Below are 23716 nucleotides of genomic sequence, written 5' to 3'. Positions count from 1 at the left end.
TTCATGTCTTTTTTCTTTCCTGCTGCCAGGACCAACCACCTGCCTGGCTCAGAACCAGTCCTGCCTGGCCCAGTCCACTGCTTCTTGCCCCTCACTGTGCTGGGTAACACAGGGTCACAAACTATAACGGGCTGGAAAAGTAAATGAAAGAAGTTGTCATTGAGTTTCAAGATAGCAGGTAACTGGCTATGCAGCCTCAAAGACAAGAATAGGCACACAAAAAGGGCAAGGACAGATTTTCTGACCAGTAAGCCTTCCTACCATTGGGGCCCAGGATAGTGGAAGTGGCTTCTAGATTTATACCTGCCTCCATAAGGCTACTGAGTGAGTGCTGCACTGTCCTCCTAGTCACCCTGGCTGCCTATTTAGCAATTTATGGATACATTTATTAATAGGCTACACCTGCATGCACTGTGTTTTATTTGAATGTAATAATGCACTGTTGTGTGTTTTAAATTAGTGTGCTTGATGTATCTGACAGCACAAATTAAATTCCTTCTGGGAAAATAAAGTTAGCCACACATGTTTTGCTATGAAGTGAGAGAGTTTTGGCTAGCTATTGTCCAATTTAATGGCTCATCAAGGCGTGAACTGTGACCAGCCTCCATCACTACTGTAAGCCCAGTATTCTAATAAAAATATACTATATAGTACTTTTTCATCAACATCTTTGTTTTTATTAATAAAATATTTAAATCCATTTTTTATTTCAAAATGCAGATTTGTATTAAGATACTGTACAGTGTGACAACAGGACAATGAGTTACTGTAGGCAGCTGTTTGTAATCATCTCATCTAGGAAAGGAAGTGATTATGAGATCGGTCTGCAATATGCCTAATTCCTTAGATAAGCGAGAGCAGTCCATGTCCAGACTTCCTCGGTGACCTCAAGTACTCATTTACTCTGTCTTTTATGTTTTTTCGGGTTACATCACTCATGGAAGGAAACTTTTGAGACACAGTGGTCCTGATGAACATTCGGAGGTTCACTGGCAAGCCAAATTTTCCTCGTGATCCATCCCAGTTGGTATTCTGTTCCCACTCGCGGTATCTCTCTTCGCTTACGCATGCACGGAATAGCAGAACAGCATAGCGGTCCGGACGGCCCCCGCTGCGGTTGGTGAGCAGTTCGTCATATTCTGGCGTCAGATGAGGAATGGAAATGTCAGGATGTACCTTCGAGCGGTATACATTTGAGCGTTTTGGGTAAAGAGCGCCCTGCTGCTGGGCGTGTGCATATTCCTCCCCCTTCCTCTTTTGGCGCCATGCAATGGACCGGGGCACAGCTGGGCGGTGGAAAGGTGGTGAGGAAAGAGTGGGGTCCAGGGACTGGCTTGCTGTGGCCTGGCCTGTGGCAGCAGCGGGGCCTCGATCCTGCAGGGCAGACGCAGAATCAGAATACCTATAAGAATTCTACTTTAATCTATTCATATACCTTCTCACTGATGGCACTAAATACTCAAGTTACTTTCATGGGATTCCCTTTCATTTAACAGACCTGCTGCCATTTCATTGCTCCATTTTCCCTTATGTGAGTCTTCTGATGTTTTATGAGAGTACCCTTTACCTTACAGCAATCATCACAGACCTGGCACTGGAAAGATTTCTCATCATGAGTCTCCATGTGCAGGTTCAGATTATATTTGCAAGAGACATATGTGAAAAAAATATATACATTTCCATTTAATCAAATGTGTGTCAACGTTAGTTTCAAGATTATCTATTAAAAACTTTTTTTTAACTTAAAGCATTCTACGCACACACACCACAGACAGGTTCTCTCCCACTAGCATGCACTCTGATCATAACAGAAAACGTGGTGTGAACGGAATCCCCACATAACGTGCCACAATGAAGACCAGCAGTACCAATTTCACTGACCAGTGTGCTCTTTGATCCTGATGGAAGCTCTCCACTCGCCACACGATCTACACTGAGGTTTACTCTGTTTTCACGCTGAACAGCAGAATAGTGATTAAATGCAGAGAGGGGCTGAGGTTCCCTGGTTGGTTCTAATGACATGTAGCCCTCTCCATCGGGTTCTGTTTTGATCTGTTCCGTTGAAGTGCTTTGTATAGAGGCTCCCTGTTCATATTCCACACTTTGGGTTTGGTAAATATGTGAAGGCTCAGTTGAGACCTGATTCTGGCACAAGCTTTTGACACAAGCAATTGTGAATATAACATTAGGGTCTTTTGACTCCAGAGCATGAAGCTGCTCTCTCCCATGACTGGTCCTGAGCTCCTGCTCATTAATCTGTGTGGGCTCTGGGTCCTCCTGCCTCAGACTGGGGCTCAACTCCTGTTCACAGTGCTGCTGCTCAGGGGGAACCTTTTCAGAGACAGTGAGCTGCTGTAGGTCTGGAGGAAGGATGAGACGGATGACTAAGTGAATTCAGCTGACAACAATAATAAGCCAAGACAACATAATTGTGACCCCCCCCCCCCACACACCTGTGAAGCTATACATGTACTTGGTTATTTACTTAAAGGGTGTATATGAAACAAGTGGTCATGGAGAACAAAACCCTTCACCAGGCACCACAGCATTGTTTTTCTGTTTATTGATGAAAATGATATCCCTAAAAATGAATCAATAGGAATTTTAAACCAACGGTTTACAAAGTAGTTTTGAACGCTCGGGACGTTTGGCGTTCTGAAACAATGGACTTTGACGTTACTCGAGGAACCAGTCAAACAACTGCAGCATACTAACCAGAAAATGTATAAATATTTGGCATGAAATCTATAGCCCACTGCCTAGCACCAGAATTAAGATGGACCTGCCTATTCATTCATATAGGCATCTGATTCTAGAAATACAAATAAATCTATTTTGAGCATCCATATGCAACATGCCTATATGCTCAGTGGCTTGCGGTTCACATTTGCAGTGCTGATCATGCAATGCATGCTAGCAGCCCGGGAGCTACATTGGTGGACAACCTTACCTACTTCGGTGCATAATAATCACCGTAGAAAAATGCATCATGACCTCATTTAAGCCTACTGGAACATGACAGGCAGCCAAAAGTAGGCTACGTCTTTGAATTACTAGTTATTGATTCATTAAAATCACCGTAGCATTTCTGTTGTCAATACTGCGCCCACAATACAGTAGCCTAGTAACTACAGTAGCGTAGTTGAAAGGTGGCTGTAGCAGTGGAGACGAGGGAGCTCAAGTCTATTAGGTTCGTCCAGGTTTGGCCGGGGTAGGCCGTCATTGTGAATAAGAATTTGTTCTTAACTGACTTGCCTAGTTAAATAAAGGTAAAATAAAAAAATTATAAAAATATTACAAGCGGCACCTGGCCAATCAATCAGGCGGTTCATTTGAATTTAGAAAATGCTCCGTTAATAAAATGAGTAAGTCGTTTCGCTCCATGAAGTAACCCAATAATGTGTACACTGTCATCTTGTCTATTTCAAATCTTCTCTCATTGACAGATAGGTGGGTCCACCCAAAAGTGCCGCACGGCATGACGACACTCACCTGTCTCGATCAATGAGAGAAGATTTGAAATAGACAAAATGGCGGTGTACACATTGTTGGATTACTTCATGGCGTAAAACATTTATTTTAATAAATGGAGCATTTTCTAAATTCCAATGATCCAACTGCAACTGAACACAGACATTTTAGAAGATACACGTTTTGCCGAATCGAGAATGAAGAGTATCGCCGAGTTAAGGTTGGTCGAAAATTCTCTGTGCTAGCCAAACAGTACTATCCTGTAACGGGTCATGAGAATCACATTAGCCTGTTACAAATCTATTTACACTTAAAAATGATAAAATGCAACAAGTTAGTCCTGTGTTTCATGAGCTGAATTTTTTTTTCTCCTATAAATGTTCCATACACAAAATAATTTCTCTCAAATGTTGTGCACAAATTTGTTTACATCCCTCTTAGTGAGCATTTCTCCTTTGCCAAGATAATCCATCCAGTTGACGTGTGTGGCATATCAGAAACTGATTAAACAGCATGATCATTACACAGCTGCAACTTGTGCTGGGGACAGAAAACGTGCAGATTTGTCACACAACACAAATGCCACAGCTGTTTCAAGTTGAGGGAGCGTGCATAGACATGCTGACTGCAGGAATGTCCACCAGAACTGAACCAGAACTGTTCAACAAGAGAATGTAATGCTCATTTCTCTACCAACGTCTTTTTAGAGAATTTGGCAGCACATCTAACCTGGCTCACAACCGCAGAACACGTGTATGGCGTTGTGTGGACGAGCCGTTTGCTGATGTCAACGTTGTGAATAGAGTGCCCCATAATGGTGGTGCGGTTATGGTATGGGCAAACATAAGCGACGGACAACAAACCCAATTACATTTTATCTATGGCAATTTGAATGCACAAAAATACTGTCTACCATAAGGCGCATCAAACCTTGTTTTAGAAAATTTGGCAGGATGTCCAACTGGCCTCACAAACGCAGACCACGTGTAACCACACCCGCCCAGGACCTCCACATCCAGCTGAGGAGTATTTCTGTCTGTAATAAATCCCTTTTGTGGGTTAAACTCATTCTGATTGGATGGCCTGGCTCCCCAGTGGGTGGGTCTATGCCCTCCCATAGCTGCGCCCCTACCCAGTTGTGTGAAATTCATAGAGGGCCTGACTCAACTAAGTAAAATCGTTGAGTTTACCTTTTTTATTCATATGCCACCAGTTTAGCGACTGTTTTTCTGCAAATGCACGTAAAAAGTAGTTTGAAACAAAGTTTAACTTTTAAAATGAGGTGAAATTAGATTGCTATTGGTTGTGAATAGGCTACTGGATGGGTGGTTGCTGAGTTGTTTTCTAACCGTTGTTTTTCCTGCTAAAATGTTTCATATACACACATTTTAATCAATTAACGTTACTAACCCGATCTATGCAACTTTATATCTGGTTTAAGAACGATATCAAGCAGCCTCCGTAGCTTCTCGTTCTCCTCCTTTGAACGGTAGATTTCTTCCTGGTACTCTGCCACCGTTTTTTCAACAGCCCCAAATATCTCATCAGCAACTGCTGTTAATCGTTCATTGAGAAGCACTCTCAGCAACGATATTTGAGCCATTTTCGCAGAATGAAAGGCGTCGTTCTGTCCTATCCGAACAGAATTCCACATGTTCTCTCTTGCTACGGAACAGCACAAAACAATGAAGTGTGCGCATGCTCTGTTCCTCGTTTGTCCACTGAGCGGCTTGACAAAAGTTTCATTACCGCCACCTGCTGTGGAGTTTGTGTAATGGGTTATCTGATTCAACCGTGGTGTCCAAAAAGCGACTAGTAGCAAAGATTTGAAATGAATTGATCCATGAGTAATAATAATAATTGCCTTTAGATGTTATTCCACGTTGGACACTTAAGCAATAAGGCCCGTGGGGTTGTAGTATATGGCCAATATACGATGTATTATGGCTGTTCTTAAGTTACAACGCAACGCAGAGTGCCTGGATACAGCCCTAACTATGGTATATTGGCAATCTCCCACAAACTCCTGAGGTGCGTTATTGCTATTATTGCTATTATAAACTGTTTACCGATGCAATTAGGTATACAGTCTGATAGAACATGGCTTTCAGCCAATCAGCATTCAGGGCTCGAACCCCCCAGTTTATAATAGTAAATTATTAATTTGTCAAAGTTCATGGCACAAATATTCTTCCACAAGTACTTCTGGACAGGTCTCTGTGCTTCTGTAACCGAAAGACCACTGCACAGGAAGCTGCGCTCTCATTGGTCAGTATAGTAGAGCCCTGCAGTTGCATGAATTTTAAGCCAAGCCCTACCCATGTCTGCAACGTTCAGGTCTTACCCTACCCAGGCCCGATTGCTACTGCCAAATTTAAGGCCCGGCCCGGCCCTGCCCGAAACCCGATATCAGAAATAACTTACTCCATTAGTGAATCCATTAACTGCTCCTCTCTGTCTCACTCGCTCCCTGCAAGCTGCTTACTCTGCATACGCTCTGCTTATGGCAGCTCTGGGTCTGTGAGTATCCATAGCAACGTCGGCCCCCCGCTTGGGCTGCTTTGTTCCATAATGAGACGAGGGAGTAGTTAGCTGAGCTACTTTTCGTCACTCTAAACTCCGACAAAACTCAAGGAACATTATTATTTTCTGTGAAATAATCTCTCCTGTTTTTTATTTGATGATATTTAAGCACTTCTGACACCGTGTTATGGCCTTAGTCAGATATGACCGTACAGCGCTGTACAGGCTCGGGCCGGGTAGCAGAGCTCTACAGTGTAGTCAGAGAGTTGAGAAATGTCGAGAAATTAAAAGGGATGATATAAATTAATTCAGTTACAAACATCGACTCAATGAGAACACTAAAGAGAGAAGAAAGTAAGTAAAGAGAAGAGCGACCTTAAGCTACTGCCCTATACCTTTCAACGAGACTTCTACATTCACAAACTGTAAGTAACTTTCATTATTTTCATAAATGGCTGTAACAATTGTGCTATAGGCTTCATAGAAATAAAAAATGATGCAATTTTGATTGTGTAGACAAAGCCTTAGCTTTAACATTATGGTTTGTTAGAATATTTGGTTTGAGCTCTCTGGAATCCCCCCTGACCCACGAGGAATCCCTCAGCTTGAGGGGCATGACTTTTGACGTCGACGCCAATGGCATTCTGAACGTATCAGCGGTAGACAAGAGCAAGGGCAAAGAGAACAAGATCACCATCACCAACGACAAGGGGCGGCTCAGCAAAGAGGACATTGAGAGGATGTTGCATGATGCCGACGAAAACAAAGCTGAGGACGATGCACAGAGGGAGAAAATAGCAGCCAAGAACTCCCTGGAGTCGTACACCTTCAATATGAAGAGCAGCGTTGAGGACGACAATGTGAAAGGCAATATCAGCGAGGAGGACAAGAAGAAAGTGGTGGACAGGTGCATCCAGGCCATTTTCTGGTTGGAGGACGACAAAGAGGAGTACGAGCTTCAGCTGAAGGAGCTGGAGAAAGTGTGCCAGCCTATCATTATCAAGCTGTACCAGCAAGGAGGGATGCCTATAGGTAGCTGTGGAAATCAGGCACGGTCCAGTTCTGGTGCCAGCCCCCAAGGCCCAACCATTGAAGAGATTGACTGAAGTGAGGGACTTGTATAATGGACTTTTCAAAATACATTAGTACTGTAGCACTGAATATGTTTTGCTGTTCAGGAAATACTCATTTCTACTGTTTGACATTATAATGCCCTTTTATGGCTCAGAGCTATTCAGGAAGTGTTGATATGTATTAGTTGTACTGTAAAGAGACAGTGGATAAACCGGTTCTCTAAATGGGTGGAGAATAATCTTTTTTTAACATATTAAAAGAAGAAAGAAAACACACTGTTGATGTTATTATGTCATTTCATACCGTATCGCATTGCTGGACATTGAACATAAAATGTATTGAAATAAGTTTATTGGTATGTTGGCTGTTGCCTTCTCATCATAGCAGATTCAGTATTCACATATATTACTTTTTTTGGACACAATACCATGAAATATTGTAAACAAAACTTTGATCGACAGCTAAACCACCAGGAAGAGAAGAGCAGGTGAAGACACCTTAATAGCCACTGTTTATAAACTCTTTATTCTGCGCTAATATCTGATAGAATTACTATGGTCCTTCTTGGAAAAATAGGCACATTTCTGGTTATCCCAAAAGAAAAATCATTACATTTCTGGCACATATTGTGCCAATATAAAAACGAATACAGGTCACATTTTTCTTATTTTATGCTTAATGGTGTCAAGCTCAGAGAACCAAATATAATTGATTTGGAATATTTTAAATTCCTTGGGTCACTGAAGGAAAGTACCAGATGAAAACCGTAATTTTACTCTTAATGTACAGTACCAGTCAAAGGTTTGGACACACCTACTCATTCCAGGGGTTTTCTTTATTTTTACTATTTTCTGCATTGTAGAATAATAGTGAAGAAATCAAAACTATGAAATAACACATATGAAATCATGTAGTAACAAAGTGTTAAACAAATCTAAATATATTTTATATTTGAGATTCTTCAAAGTAGCCACCCTTTGCCTGATGACAGCTTTGCACACTCTTGGCGTTCTCTCAAGCAGCTTCCTGAGGTAGTCACCTGGAATGCATTTCAATTAACAGGTGTGCCTTGTTAAAAGTTAATTTGTGGAATTTCTTTCCTTCTTAATGCGTTTGAGCCAATCAGTTGTGTTGTGACAAGGTAGGGGTGGTATACAGAAGACAGCCCTTATGGTAAAAGACCAAGTCCATATTATGGCGAGAACAGCTCAAATAATCAAAGAGAAACGACAGTCCATCATTACTTTAAGACATGAAGGTCAGTCAATCCGGAAAATGTCAAGAACTTTTAAAGTTTCTTCAAGTGTAGTTGCAATATCCATCAAGCACTATGATGAAACTGGTTCTCATGAGGACCGCCACATGAAAGGAAGACTCAGAGCTACCTCTGCTGCAGAGGATAAGTTTATTACAGTTACCAGCCTCAGAAATTGCAGCCCAAATAAATGCTCCATAGAGTTCAAGTAACAGACACATCTCAACGTCAACTGTTCAGGGGAGACTGCGTGAATCAGGTCTTCATGGTCGAATTGCTGCAAAGAAACCACTACTAAAGGACACCAATAATAAGAAGAGACTTGCTTGTTCCAAGAAACATGAGCAATGGACATTAGACCGGTGGAAATCTGTCCTTTGGTCTGATGAGTCCAAATTTGAGATTTTTGGTTCCAACCGTTGTGTCTTTGTGAGATGCAGAGTAGGCAAACGGATGATCTCCGCATGTGTGGTTTCCACCGTGAATTATGGAGGAGGTGATTTATTTAGAATTCAAGGCACACTTAACCAACATGGCTAACATAACATTCTGCAGCGATAGATACGCCATCCCATCTGGTTTGCTCTTAGTGGGACTATAATTTTCTTTTCAACAGGACAATGACCCAACACACCTCCTGGCTGTGTAAGGGCTATTTAACCAAGAAGGAGAGTGATGGAGTGCTGCATCAGATGAGCTGCATCAGACTCAATTGAGATGGTTTGGGATGAGTTGGACCGCATAGCGAAGGAAAAGCAACCAACAGGTGCTCAGCATACGTGGGAACTTCTTCAGTACTGTTGGAAAAGCATTCCAGGTTAAGCTGATTGAGAGAATGCCAAGAGAGTGCAAAGCTGTCATCAAGGCAAATGGTGGCTACTTTGAATAATTTTTTTTTTTATTTTTTTTTTATTGAACCTTTATTTGTTGACCTTTTTTTTGGTTACTACATGATTCTATATGTGTTCTTTCATAGTGTTGATGTCTTCACTATTATTCAACAATGTAGAAAATAGTAAAAATAAAGAAAACCCCTTGAATGAGTAGGTGTGTCCAAACTTTTGACTGGTGTATGACTGTATGTCTGTATGTCTTTTCACATATTATTATTCGCTCATCCCATGACAATACGGTAGTTGGAACTGGGAAGAATAAGGAAAACATCTATGCAGTCGTCGGCATTAGGAAGGATGTTTACGTAATATCCGTAGGCTTAAACCGGGGAAAGTTATTTCCTGAAGTTGACCAGTAGTGAATAAGTCCTGCCTTGAGCTCTCACACCAACCCAACCCAACCCAACCCTAAACACACATACAGTAGATTATTTTCACGACTAAGACATTTGGTGCCATTACAGAACAGATCGGACACAAATGATTGATCATGGAACCGTCGGAGAAATATCAGAATGACGACACTGGTAAGAATGTCACTTAGCTAGTCATCAACAAGTGTTTTAGCTAGGCTAGCTTGATTGCTAGCTAACCAACCCTTCGTGATAACAAAATCTCACAAACGCGTGTGCATTTCGGAATGTAGCTACAGATCACTGAAAATGTACAAAAGGTTTCTATTGCTAGAGCTGCCACTTGCTAAGTGAACTCGTTTGACCTTTCTGTTACTGCCACAAAGTCAAAATTGGCTGTATCGTAAAAATGAATAAACGAAAATATATTTGTTGGTCTTAATTTAAGGTTAGTTAGGCATAAGTTTAGCAGTGTGGTTAGGTTTAAAATCTGATTTTAAATAGAGAAATTGTAGAAATAGGCGGGGGTTTAACCATAATAATAATGATTTTGTGGAGACGTCAGTCAACCTAATTAGAAGCTATGGCAGGTGTGTGCCAAGGATTGCCGTGTCTCCACTGATACACAGCCAAAACAATGTTATCTGTCACTTAGATTGTCAACAGGTGTTTTATTACATTCATGAATTGCTTTGCGTGTGGTGTTTTGTAATGTTATTGACATCGGAAGGAATAGCCTGTGTAGTAGGACTAAGTGCAATTGCTTGCATGATCATGCTTTTATGCAGCTCATAAGATACATTGAAGTCAGTGTTTAACTCTGTTCACAACCTTGTATTGTCCTATATTCACCATAAACAGATATCTTATGTTATCTCTCAATTTTCCTGCTTGTCAGATGCAATAGAAAGCTTGCAGGCCCAGCTAGCAGGTTGCCGAGCGCAGCTGGAGCACTGGCAGGGCGTGGCGACGATCTGCGAACAGAGCAAACAGGAGGAGCTGGGAGAGCTGCAGAAACAGTGTGACCAGGAGATGCAGTCTCTTCAGGAGGCCCTCAGAGGTCAGAGAGAGAGAGAGATATACACAGTGTGACCAGGAGATGCAGTCAGAGGTGGAAGACACCTTTTCTACATACCAGTGTTTCCCTACCATTGTATAGATGGGGCGGGCCCCCTCTCTCTTGTGAGAAAGGTCGCTCCATGCCTTCTATTCATCATGCGTTCCCAATGGGGGCTATGGTCAAAAGTATTGCACTAGATGGGGAATAGAGTCTCATTTGGGACGCAGATAATGTGTAGGACCCACCTAGATGACCTGTTATTGTCTGTCATCTCATTTCTCTCTCTTCTATTCTCAGAGACGGCTTCTCAGTATGAGGCTAGAATATCTACTCTGCAGTCTGAGCGTGCCCAGTGGAGGAGAGCCAGTGTGCAGTCTCAGGTGTGTGTGTGTTCACCTCAATGTTACTAAACCTATTTCCTTGTCTCTGACCTCTCTCTCTCTCTCTCTCTCTCTCTCTCTCTCTCAGGGCAGTGTAAAGAAGGACAGGTTGGAGGCAGGAGCTATGCAGTCCGAGAGACAGTCGACAGACTCTCCCACCAATACCCTCAGAGAACCAGGAACGGACGGATGGGATAGCCAACCAGCGGAGGCTGAGGGGCCGGGGGAGGGACCAGGGGAGGGTGAAGGGGCAGGGCTGGAGGGCTATTTCTCCCAGAACTGTGACTTCGCTTCTTTCTCCTCCTTCTCCTTGGACACGCCCTCACTGCCACGCCGCCCACCCCCCCAGGAAGACACTGCCTCCCTGGTCTCCACGGGAACCCTGGTGCCCGAGGCCATCTACCTGCCCCCGCCCGGCCACCGTCTGGTCACACACACCGAATGGGATTCGCTTAACACACAGGTGAACACACACACTTTGACATCAATTCACTAAGTAAACAAGTGAGCACTAGCCACAGAAACACACTCCAACTAGGACTTCTACTGAACAAAAATATAAACGCAACATGTAAAGTGTTGGTCCCATGTTTCATGAGCTGAAATAAAAGATCCCAGAAATGTTCCATACACACAAAAAGCTTATTTCTCTCGAATGTTGTGCACACATTTGTTTACATCCTTGTTAGTGAGCATTTCTCCTTTGCCAAGAGAATCCATCCACCTGACAGGTGTGGCATATTAAGAAGCTGATTAAACAGCATGATCATTTCACAGGTGCTGGGGACAATAAAAGGCCACTCTAAAATGTGCAGTTTTTTATTTATTTTACCAGGTAATTTGACTGAGAACACATTCTCATTTACAGCATCGACCTGGGGAATAATTTCAGGGGAGAGGGATGAATGAGCCAATTGTAAACTGGGGATGATTAGATGGCTGTGATGGTATGAGGGCCAGATTGGGAATTTAGCCAGGACACCGGGGTTAACACCCCTACACTTACGATTAGTGCCATGGGATCTTTAATGACCTCAGAGAGTCAGGACACCCGTTTAACATCCCGTCCGAAAGACTGCACCCTACACAGGGCAGTGGGATATTTTTTTTAGACCAGAGGAAAGAGTGCCTCCTACTGGCCCTCCAACACCACTTCCAGCAGCATCTGGTCTCCCATCCAGGGACTGACCAGGACCAATCCTGCTTAGCTTCAGAAGCAAGCCAGCAGTGGGATGCAGGGTGGTATGTCACAGATGTGCAATTGGCATACTGACTGCAAGAATGTCCACCAGAGCTGTTGCCAGAGAATTTAACGTTCATTTCTCTACCATAAGCCGCCTCCAACGTCGTTTTAGAGAATTTGGCAGTATGTCCAACCAGCCCCACAACCGCAGACCACGTGTAGCCACACCAGGCCAGGACCTCCACATCCGACTTCACCTGTGGGGTTGTCTGAGACAAGCCACCCAGACAGCTGATGAAACTGTAGGTTTGCACAAACTATGAATTTCAGCGCAAACTGTCTGAAACCGTCTTCGGGAAGCTCATCTGCTTGCTCGTCGTCCTCACCAAGGTCTTTGCCTGAATGCAGTTCGGCGTCGTAACCGACTTTAGTGGGCAAATGCTCACCTTCAATGACCACTGGCACGCTGGAGAAGTGTGCTTTTCACGGTTGAATCCCGGTTTCAACTGTACCGTGCAGATGGCAGACAGCGTTTATGGCGTTGTGTGGGCAAGCGGTTTGCTGATGTCAACATTGTGAACGGAGTGCCCCATGGTGGTGGTGGGGTTATGGTACTGCAGGCATAAGCTACGGACAATGAACACATTTGCATTTTATCGATGGTCATTTGAATGCACAGAGATACCGTGACGAGATCCCGAGGGCCGTTGTCGTGCCATTCATCCGCCAACATATATACGACAGAGTGTTCCAGTTCCCGCCAATATCCAGCAACTTTGCACAGCCATTGAAGAGTGGGACAACATTCCACAGGCTACAATCAACAGGCTGATAAACTCTACGAATGAGATGTGTCGCACTGCATGAGGCAAATGGTGGTCACACCAGATAGTGACTGGTTTTTAGAAGAAAAAAAATTAATACATTTTTTTTTAGGTTATCTCTGACCGACAGATGCACATCTGTATTCCCAGTCGTGTAAAATCCATAGGTTAGGGCCTAATGCATTTATTTAAATTGATTGATTTTGTTATTTGAGTTATTTTGCTATAACTCAGTAAAATGTTTGAAACAGTCAAACACCAGCGTTTCTATCAAACAGGTGAGCCAAACTGTACAGGTTTGGAGTGGACTCATGACGTCTGATGTGGTGTGGACTCATTATCTCTGATGTGGTCTGATGTGGACTCATGACGTCTGATGTGGTGTGGACTCATTATCTCTGATGTGGACTCATGGCGTCTGATGTGGTGTGGTCTGATGTGCAGGTTGAGGAGCTGAAGGGAGAGCTGAGTCGACTGAGGGACGAGAGGACAGAGCTGGAGAGCGAGCTGGACACACAGACTACTGAGACACACAAACACGTACTCCCACCTTTACACACATGGCATATATTGTATATTGAGAAGCGTCAGTTATCCACGGAATTGAATGTGAATGTTACTGTGTGTGTGTGTGTGTGTGTGTGTGTTAGGTCTCAGTTCTCCAGTCTCAGGTTCAGACCTCAGAGGCCCTCCTACAGGAGCTGCAGAAATCTTTCAACCAATCACAGAATGCCGTCCATAGCAGGCTGGTGAGTGACAGGCACCTGGTCCAACCAGGGAGGAGGGGGATGAGGTCCATGTAGTGTGTGTTTGAGGTGTTTTGTGTGTGTTGTGTTCCCAGGCGGAGCTTTCTCTCTCTCAGAGGAGGGTGTGTAGCGAGCTGTCCAGGCTAAAAGGGGAGGAGATCGAGGAGACTGATGGGGCAGGGGACGCCAACAGACCCCTTGGTCCTACACTACAGGTACGGTTTGTGTGTCTGTATATGCGTGCACGTTTGTGTGTGTGTATTCATACAGTCAAGAATCATTAAAATACATTGAAAACATACTATTACTGTATGCACTACTGTACTCCCACCTGTAGGGGGCACACAGTGAAGAGAGGCTGCTTATTGAGATCGTCAACCTAAAGGAACAACTGGAGACCCGCGTGGAGGAGAGCGGTCTGTTCATCTGCCTTTCGTTCGCTCTTTCTTTGTGTCTTTGTTTCTTTCTTTGTGTTGATAAGTGTAATAGAAACTGCCAGCTGTATGTTGGTTTTTAACCATTCTCTCTTTCTCTCTTCCCTGGTACTGCCTCAACAGAAGTTTTACAAGGTGAGTGGACATTGGTGTGTGTGTGCGCGAGAGCGAGCGAGAGAATTAGAAAATTGTGTGGTATAGAAGGCCATAGAAATGAATCCGTAATGCATTACACACAGGCAGTTGATAACAGGCGTTGACCGTAGTAAACTCATAGGGTGTGTTCGAGTAGTTAGGCTAATGAAGCCAACTTTAGACGAAGGTCGACGAATGAAGTCGGGGGAGGTCCATCTGCCACAGCCGAGTCGGACACTGTAGTGGTTTTCCAACCGCGAAGCTCAGATCAACATGGCGGTGTCAACATAGCTGCAAATGTTTATGAAAGGTCTAAATAAACTTTTCTTTACCCCTAATATCACACACTCAGAAACTGAAAACGTAACGTACTTTCTTTCTGAAGTGCCTTCAGAAAGTATTCACACCCCTTTACTTTTTCCACATATTGTTGTGTTACAGCCTAAATTTAAAATGTATACAATTTAGAATTATTTTCACTGGCCTATGCACAATACCCTGTAATGTCAAAGTGGAATTAGGTATTTAGAAATTTGTACAAATTAATACAAAATGTAAAGCTTAAATGTACCACCTGGATTCGGTCCTATGTAGCAACATTTACATTTTTTAAACATTTTTTTTTACGTTGGATAAGAGTAGAGACTCAGAGCAAGAACGTGGTGTATCATACACTGCAGTTCAGGAACAATGGGAAAGTAACCCCACGTTTGAGAAAATGGCACGTGAATGTTTTAGTACACCTGGAGAGCTCTTCTATGTCTACACCCATTCAGCATCGTTCACACCCGCTTAAGCCTTAGCCCCACCCATCTCTTTAAGGATTCACATGTGAGGCCATGTGCTAAAGCGAGTGAATATGGTAGTGTGGTAAACAACCCAAGCTTTCTAGATTAAAAGGGGTGAAAGTAGTAGCAAAAAGTAGTAGTAAAAATACACTATCTAGTCTTTGGTCTATATCCTAATCTGACTTTGGTGCAGGTCATGTTGTTCTTCACATTACCGTCTCTGGTAAACACACACTATATCAAATAAAATCTGTTTATTTGTCACTTGCACAGGATACAGAAGTTGTGAACGGTACAGTGAAATGGTTACTTGTATAGGAGAGTCTTTTGTTTAGACATGTAGCTAGCTAGGTAAACAAACGATGATCCCAACTCATACTACCATGCATGATTCTGCAAGTAGCTAAAGATAACCAACTAGGTTCAATGACATTGGGCTATAACTAACAATGCAAATGGCTTTCTGAGATACAAATATTATTACTACACAGATCATACATGTAACATTAGCTAGCCAGCCAGCCATCTATCTAGCTAACAGTACACTTTAACTTGCAATGAAAACAACTTTCTGACAAAATTAGAGACTTATAATATCTGAACATGTAGCTAGACTCTTACCCATATACATGGATGAACGCTTCTCCCTCTGTCATGAATGCCATGGTTGCCCTTAGTTTGAAGATGTAATCCGGAGACGGGTGTTTTATACAATAGCCTTTTCGACTCTCCGCATTTGGCAATCATCTCTCTGCTTCAACCGGGAATTCCACTGATTTCAAAGCTCGGTCAACGTGAGAACAACACTGTTGATCGCCGTTTCTTCCCCCATCATGGTCATCAGAAGACCACAATGTCTGGTTCAATGAAAAATGTTTTTACCTAAATCAGGGATTTTCTCAACCTCGGATCATTTTCAGCGTCAGAGAGAGTCGGAATGGCACGATCGTCCTCCGGAAAGTAGTCCATCACAACTTTTTCCCACTGATCTTAGTCGGTAGCGCTTTTAACTTCAGGGAAGCAATGCAACACTTTTTCAGTTCTTTCTGATATCTTAAAAAAAAGAAATCTGCTGTAGAAAGGATTATCCACACATTACTGAGCAGCTTATGTTATAGACAGAAGCATGCTACAATGGCAGACCAATCTGAACTCATCTCTTGGCATGTCCAGCCCATCTATCTCAGCAAATCATGGCTAGCGGGTAGGTTCCTGTATTTTTCTGTGGCTAAACCAACTAAGCTCGTAATTGAACAATTGTATTCTTATTTACAGATGGCATGCACGTTTGTATTAAGGCACATGAAAGTTCACATGTTCCAGAAGGTATTTCTGCCCCAAAATGCATTTTGATAAAAATTATTAAATGTTAATGCCTCTAATGTGAAGTAGTGACTTGCGACATGTGCCTAGCTTCTTGAAACGGGTCACAAAAGTCAATAAGTATTCAACCCCTTTGTTATGGCAAGCCTAAATAGTTCAGGAGTAAGAATTTGCTTAACAATAATAAGTTGCATGGACTCACTCTGTGCAATAATAGTGTTCAATAACCCCCTAGAGTCTATCTGCACCTCTGCGGAAATCTAGTTAGCATAAAAAACATCCCCAGCAAAATCCATCTGTTTAAGTTGGAGAGATGTTTTTTTTGTTGCATGGGCTGCATCTCAGTCCATCGCATCTGCCAATGGCGGCCTTCCGCATCTGGGGTGGAAGGTGGCCGAGCTACAGCGGTGTTTGTCAGACCATGAGACATCCCGAAAATGTGTCTTCTCACAAAAACATTTGTAGCGTCCGAACGGTTTGGCCTACATGAGACTTATGAACATGGTGTTCTCCGTTTTAGCTCTACTACCCCCCACAAGCGCCACAGGACACATATGAAGTCGGTACCGCTGATCTGCCAACTTCTGACTGTAGTGTCCTATCAGTTTGGTCGACACAGTAATATGACCCCTCCATGCAAAGGTGAGACTCACTCGAACACGTACAGTGCATTCAAAAAGTATTCAGACCCCTTGACTTTTTACACGTTTTGTTACATTACAGCCTTACAGCATCGCTGCACAGCTATTTTCAGGTCTCTCCAGTTATATTAGATCGGGTTCAAGTCCGGACTCTGGCTGGGCTACTCAAGGACATTTGTCAAGGACTTTCTCATTGTTTTATAGATTTATTATGAGGGGGAAAAAATCATTTTTTTAATCCATTTTAGAATAAGGCTGTAATGTAACAATGTGGAAAAAGTCAAGGGGTCTGAATACTTTCCGAATGCACCGTAGTTGTCGGTCGTTTTGATGCCCACAAGACTCGTCTGAAGCCCGGTACCAGTTAAAAATATTAATGGAAGTATATATGGAAGTAGTTAAGTGCCAAGTGTTTTGTTAAATTTGGGTCCCAATATTTTTTCTAAATTTCCTGATCTTTCATATCTTTCTCAGATATTGGACAGACACTTTAAAAAAAACGTCCTTTTTTCCCCCATGTATCAATCTGTTATTCAATGTGTTTTTATGGGCTAATAGCAGTAAGGCCATTAGCCCATTATTTTATCAAATAATATATATTCTTTATATCTAAAATTCTAAATCAAATAGCTAAATGGTGCTTGGTATGACCATCTTAAAACAATTCCACATGCTACCTATTTGACAGAGTTAAAAGAAGGAAGTGTAAAGAATAAAACAAATTAAAAACATGCATCCTGTTTGCATCAAGGCACAAAAGTAATACTGAAAAAAATGTGGAAAAGCAATTAACTTTTTGGCCTGAATACAAGGTCTTATGTTTGGGGCAAATCCAATAGAACACATTACTGAGTACCACTCTCCGTATTTTCAAGCATAGTGGTTGCTACATCATGTTATGTGTAGGCTTGTAATTGTTAAAGACTGGGACATTTTTCAGGATAAAAAATAAATGTAATGGAGCTAAGCACAGGCAAAATCTTAAAGGAAACCCTGGTTCAGTCTGCATTCCACCAGACATGTGGAGTGAATTCACCTTTCAGCAGGACAATAACCTAAAACACGAGGCCAAATCTACACTCGAGTTGCTTACCAAGAAGACAGTGAATGTTCCTGAATGGCTGAGTTACAGTTATGACGTAAATCTACTTGAAAATCTATGGCAAGACTTGAAAATTATTGGCTAACAATGATCAACAAACAATTTGACGTAATGGGCAAATATTGTACAATCTAGCTGTGCAAAGCGCTTAGAGCAGTGGTGTTTGTTTTATCCTTTCAATTAAGACCTAGACAACCAGATGAGGGAAGTTCCTTACTAATTAGTGACCTTAATTCATCAATCAAGTACAAGGGAGGAGCGAAAACACTAGGCCCCCCCCCCCCGCGGAATGAGTTAGACACGTGGCTTAGAGACTTACCCAGAAAGACTCACTGCTGTTATCGCTGCCAACATTGATTCTAACATGTATTGACTCGGGTGTGAATGCTTATGTAAATTAGATATTTCTGTATTTAATTTTCTATACATTTCCTAAATAAAATTTTAAAAAAGTTCACTTTTTCATTATGGGGTATTGTATGTAAATGGTTGAGAAAATTCATTTTGATTTCAGGCTGTAACAACAAGATGTGGAATAAATCAAGGGATATGAATACTTTCTGAAGCTATTGTATAAAGCATTTGTAGCTTCAGGCTGGTTCCTGTTTCAGTCACGTCTTTGGTCTTGTCCTCGTGGGTCAAACAAAAACACTGATTGGTTGACAAGTAGTGCCTACCAGTAGCCAGGCAATGGCTGTATGGTGCCATCGGTGAAAAGCAACTGCAGAAATTGAAAGAGACTATCAAAAACCGCATGACCTTAGATCACATGGTTTTTCATGCAGTTATCCACATCATGCATATTGAAAGGCGGTGACTTGACAAAACGTATCCGCTCCAACAAGCCCATTGTCTTTCCCTTGTGAAATAGGTCGTCTGACCTCAATGGGACTTCCTTGATAAATAAACGTTCAGTAAAAATAGTCCTGTTGACCTTTGCCCTCTGCAGTGCAGCTGTCCAGTCTGAAGACCGAGATGGAGCGGGTCCAGTGTCAGAAAGAGAAGCTGCAGTTGGAGCTACAGACCTGTCGCACCGAGCTACAAGGCCTCAGGGTGGCGCTCTCACACCTACAGGGAGACAGCAAGACTCTCACCCATGACAAGGTACTGTACAGGGAGACCAGGGATAGAGTTGTGTGTGCGTCCGTCTGTCCGTGTTATACCTTTTGTGTACTTATCTTTCCTACTTTGGGAACACTAACATGTTACTATAGCTCTCTCTCTTTTATCTCTCTCTTACCCTCACCATTCTCACTCCCTTTCGATCTATCTCCCTCCCAGGCGTCCCTTCAGCAACAGTGTTTGGAGCTGCGTAGCCAGATCATCAGTATGCGTTCTCAGGTGGACACCAGCCAAACGGTGCAGAGGGACTTTGTCCAGCTTTCACAGTCACTGCAGGTACAGTACACTGATTCAGGACCAGCCCACTCAGGGTGTATTCACAATGAGTTGGTTTATGTTCGTTTACAGCACTGATCTAGGACCAGTCCAGCTGGATTCCATTTTCATTTTTGGTTCATAGTCAAATGGTCTCTCTCTCTCGCTTTCTCTTCTCTTACTCCACTTCTACCCCCTCCCTCTCTCTACACCCCCTTCTCTCCCTCCATCCCTTTCTTCTAGGTGAAGCTGGAGTTGATCCGTCAGGCTGAAACTCTGGACCAGGTCAGGGACATCTTGGAGGAGGGGCTTCCTGAAGAGGGTGCCCCACCCGCTGGTGCCACGTGAGTCTATCAGAGCAGCACAACAGAGCCAAAGCGACGGGAGAAACAAGAAATATTCCAAGGGTGACCAATAAGAACGAGGCTGGACATGAAGTGTAACAGTAACCACAGAGAATGACTTGACCACTATCATGATTATCCCCGTGTTGAAGAGGAGTGGGCTGAGCAAGGAGCTGTGCATAATCACTGATATACAAATCAGCTTTCATTCCAGGCAACTCCTAATGAGAACCAGATCTGTGCTGGCCTTGCTCAGGCCAGTCCTCTCCAACATTGGGAATCACCACCTCTGCTTGTAATGTGACTTGGAATATTTGTACTTTGGAGCTGTTCAATGATGTTCTGATTTTTTTGTTGTCGGTTGCACCTCGACTCATGTTGCTTGAGCACCCTCCATCTTTAGGAATTTTTTTAAATGTATTTTCTCATGTTCAATGACCAAACACTCATTCTATGACCAAACTTAACCCCCCTTTTTTAAACTGGACTCATTGAGATAACTTGAATATTTTGTATTGGAGTTTCTGACTCGACATTCCCGCAGGTCAGATGTGATGAGAAACATTCCATTACTGCTTTAGTGGAAGTCACTAAAAGGCAATATGTTGAGAAAAAAAAGGCCAGTATCTACTGGAAGTTCCACCGTATTATGATACTTCTGATGCATGTAAATACACATAAGCACACACCTCTCAGGACGTACGACCATTGATCTAATAGCACTGCCCTTGTTGATACCAGCTATTAACACTAACAACCCTGTTCCAAACCAATCCAGTGACACGATTACCATCTTTACCTTTTTTAGACTTCACAATGTTTTCTAAATGAAGAGTAAGAGATGAGAAACCTGTAAAATAATGTGAATGATTTTGGCATTCTCTCTTGTTGATACTAATTGCCGTAATATATAAATATACATTGAAAGACTACTCATTGCAGGATCGTGTTCTTCTTGTGTGATTGTTTGCGGAGAGAGCGGTGTCTGTGTGTCCACCCTGTTAAACAGCTGTGAAGCATGGATCCCTTAGCACATGAAAACCCCGGAGGCCTTCCACATAAAGTGCCTCCAGAAGATTCTCTTTGTTACCTGGCAGGACAGAATACCCCACACCAAGGTACTGAAACGGGCTGGCAGTGGTAGCATGCAGTCCACCTTAAACAATCACCAACTAAGATGGCTTGGTCATGTCATCCGCATGCCAGAGGGCCGACTGCCGCAGAAAGTGCTCAACGGTCACATGAAGGCCAACGCTCTGCTGTTGGCCAGAAGAAGCGGATGCAGGACCGAATTAAAACCACTCTGAAGAGGTGCAAGATCAATCCATCCAGTATAGAGGACCTAGCCACCTGCCGAACATTCTGGCGCTCTCATTGTGCAATGGGCATCAGGAGTATGGAGGACGAATGCACACAACATCTGGAGGCAAAGCGTGCAGAGGCATGCTAACAGGGCTATTCCTGCCCCCTCCAACCAAGCCTTTGCATGCCCAGTCTGCAGCCACAGCTGTAAAACCATGATTGATCTCCACAGCCACCAAAGGACGGTAAAGGAGAAGATGCTTCTCATCGACCGTAAGTATGTGAGATACTGGGAATCAAACCAAAACCAATAACAATTAACCAGCCACTCTCACATTCTCTTTTAATACAGTTTTATTTTTTAAGAATAGTCAGAATAATTTGAATATATTGTTCATGTTCATAACGCTTACCTATATATTAACTTTATTTCAATACATACACAGAAAGGGAAAAAAAAGTGTTTATTTGCAAGTTTTTGTTTTTGTTTATTTTTATAAATTTTTTTCAGGTGGCTTTTATGTTTCATTCTTTGAGCTTGTCAAAAAAAAAAAATCTCACTTCTAGTGACGGTCTGCGCTCTCGTTTCTGGGAAGCGCTTCCACCGTTTCTCTTCTCGTTCTTTTCTCTCCTTTATACTCCTCGTGTTCTTTTAGTCCCACTTCTTGCTTACTAGATTGTCATCAGCAACTGCATGGGAAAGAAAATGGCTGTCATTTTCAGGGTATTGGCAACCGGATGAGGTAGGACTAGACTCAAGTCCCAATTTGAGCACTAGCCCCCAGGGATCAATTTGGAGGATAGGTATAAGCAATATGGGGAACATTCCAATCCAGCCAAAAAAAATGACCATATTTTTAATACAACCCTTTTAGATCTACATGAAGTACTATTGATTGATGTGGAGTTGGGCATCTATTATTATTGCATCTATTATTCTGGCCATTTAGTTATATTTTAGTACTGCACAATTTATGTTATCCACCTATATACTCAACACCAAATATCGCTGGTTCTGTGTAGCCCAGTTGGTAGAGCATAGCGCTTCCAACGGCAGGATTGTGAATTCCCAGGGGCCACCCACATAAAATGGATGCACGCATGACCAAGTTGTTTTGGATAAAAATGTCTGCTAAATGATACCAATATTTTTACTATGTTCATTAAAAAAAATGGACTTTTCCATACAATCATAAGTATGTTGACCATAGTTAAATGTTCATGTTGGAAATGTTTTATATTAACAAATTAAAACTGCAATGGCTAACCTTGTCCCCAAGTATGATCTTGCTGGTGGAAGAGTCTACAAAGGCAATTACTACCTAAATGTGACATTATAGCCATAAAATTAGACAAACTTTAAGAAGTATGGGGATACATAGAAACCTGTAGGAAAACACTCACACAGACTTGAGTGAATACATGTAAGAGTGGGTATTGTGTAAATTCAGTGTTGACACCATCTGGACACAAAATACAAAACCATTGATTCATAAACAAAGTGAAAACAGGATGGAAGGGGGGAGTAGCCAAGGCAGTGGCAGGTATCGGTAAAGTGGGGGAGAGGGCGATGAAGAGATATGAAGACACTTGATAGAAAGGTAAATCATATTAATCATTATTATTATGAAAGACTTTGCAATTAAATAGATTCATATTTAGAACTGAAGCAAGTATGAAAGTCTGGATCAATGTTCACTCTAAGCTGTTTGCGTGCGCGGCCACGCACCACCTCCAGGACTGCTGTGCAGAAGAAATGCCAGCCCGCACAGAGATGCAAGACGTTGAACTTCACTATCAGCCACTTTCAATGCAACAAACCAAAACAAATCTAAGATTGAGTCTGTGGTTTTGTTGTAGGCAGAACCACAGCTAGCCTAGGCAGCCAGTAGTGGGCTCTAGATCGTTTCCTCAGCTACAGTACAGTGGTGGAAAAAGTACCCAATTTGTCATACTTGAGTAAAAGTAAAGATGCCTTCATAGAAAATTACTCAAGTAAAAGTCACCCAGTAAAATACTACTTGAGTAAAAGTCAAAGTATTTGGTTTTAAATATACTTAAGTATCAAAGGTAAATCTATAAATTATATATAATTCCTTAAGCAAACCAGATGGCACCATTTTCTTGTTTTTTAAAAACAAATTACAGATAGCCAGGGGCACGCTCCAACCCTCAGACATAATTTACAAATGAAGCCTGTGTTTAGTGAGTCTGCCAGATCAGAGGCAGTAGGGATGACCAGGGATGTTCTCTTGATAAGTGTGAACTAGACCATTTTCCTGTCCTGCTTAAGCATTCAAAATTTACTTTTGGGTGTCTGGGAAAATGTATGGAGTAAAAATGTACATTTTCTTTAGGAATGTAGTGAAGTAAAAGTATAACGTTGTCAAAAATATAAATAATAAAGTACAGATACCAACAAAAAAACTACTTAAGTAGTACTTTAATGTATCTTTACATCACTGCTACAGTACACATTTCTCCAGGTTTTTTCGGACGGCCCGCCAT

The 23716-nt window shown here is 42.4% G+C and overlaps 4 protein-coding genes across 4 annotated transcripts in view; 2 read left to right on the top strand and 2 right to left on the bottom strand.

Moving 5' to 3' along the window:
* Window positions 1-651: 651 nt before the first annotated feature.
* Window positions 652-5178, bottom strand: LOC106600735 (uncharacterized). Its single transcript, XM_014192320.1, has 3 exons — window positions 4882-5178; window positions 1882-2360; window positions 652-1374 (listed from the first exon to the last, which is right to left on the bottom strand). The coding sequence occupies exons 1-3, from the start codon at window positions 5123-5125 to the stop codon at window positions 844-846; spliced, it is 1254 nt and encodes a 417-aa protein (XP_014047795.1). The 5' UTR covers window positions 5126-5178; the 3' UTR covers window positions 652-843.
* A 651-nt stretch (window positions 5179-5829) lies between these two features.
* LOC145850269 (heat shock 70 kDa protein-like) lies at window positions 5830-7343 on the top strand. The gene is made up of 2 exons (XM_082973578.1): window positions 5830-6419; window positions 6545-7343. The coding sequence occupies exon 2, from the start codon at window positions 6609-6611 to the stop codon at window positions 7098-7100; it is 492 nt and encodes a 163-aa protein (XP_082829704.1). The 5' UTR covers window positions 5830-6419; window positions 6545-6608; the 3' UTR covers window positions 7101-7343.
* A 2242-nt stretch (window positions 7344-9585) lies between these two features.
* Window positions 9586-20838, top strand: rabep2 (rabaptin, RAB GTPase binding effector protein 2). Its single transcript, NM_001173813.1, is given in 12 exon segments — window positions 9586-9743; window positions 10468-10629; window positions 10927-11009; window positions 11098-11472; window positions 13461-13556; window positions 13667-13765; window positions 13858-13977; window positions 14100-14178; window positions 14320-14331; window positions 19135-19289; window positions 19467-19583; window positions 19806-20838. Coding segments are annotated over 12 exon segments (1440 nt in total). The 5' UTR covers window positions 9586-9706; the 3' UTR covers window positions 19911-20838.
* Window positions 20839-21544: 706 nt separating this feature from the next.
* atp2a1 (ATPase sarcoplasmic/endoplasmic reticulum Ca2+ transporting 1) overlaps window positions 21545-23716 on the bottom strand; it is a 34278-nt gene continuing 32106 nt past the window's right edge. Inside the window, exon 25 of the mRNA XM_014192319.3 lies at window positions 21545-21898. Coding sequence (XP_014047794.2) covers window positions 21861-21898 — 38 coding nt within the window. The 3' untranslated portion in view covers window positions 21545-21860. The remainder of the gene's footprint in view (window positions 21899-23716) is intronic.

This window comes from Salmo salar, chromosome 03, assembly GCF_965601325.2.
Source record: "Salmo salar chromosome 03, fSalSal1, whole genome shotgun sequence".
In the NCBI taxonomy this organism is placed as follows: Eukaryota; Metazoa; Chordata; class Actinopteri; order Salmoniformes; family Salmonidae; genus Salmo; species Salmo salar.
Note: the sequence above shows the minus strand (reverse complement) of the source record. Positions and strands in the feature narration are given on the sequence as shown.

Excerpts from the sequence above, each read along its gene's own strand:
- LOC106600735 (XM_014192320.1), bottom strand. The coding sequence starts at position 5,125 with ATGTGGAATTCTGTTCGGATAGGACAGAACGACGCCTTTCATTCTGCG. Across the intron at positions 2,361-4,881 it reads TATAAAGTTGCATAGATCGG|ACCTACAGCAGCTCACTGTC; the intron begins GTTAGTAACGTT and ends TCCTTCCTCCAG. Across the intron at positions 1,375-1,881 it reads CAGGATCAAAGAGCACACTG|GATCGAGGCCCCGCTGCTGC; the intron begins GTCAGTGAAATT and ends TCTGCCCTGCAG.
- LOC145850269 (XM_082973578.1), top strand. The coding sequence starts at position 6,609 with ATGACTTTTGACGTCGACGCCAATGGCATTCTGAACGTATCAGCGGTA.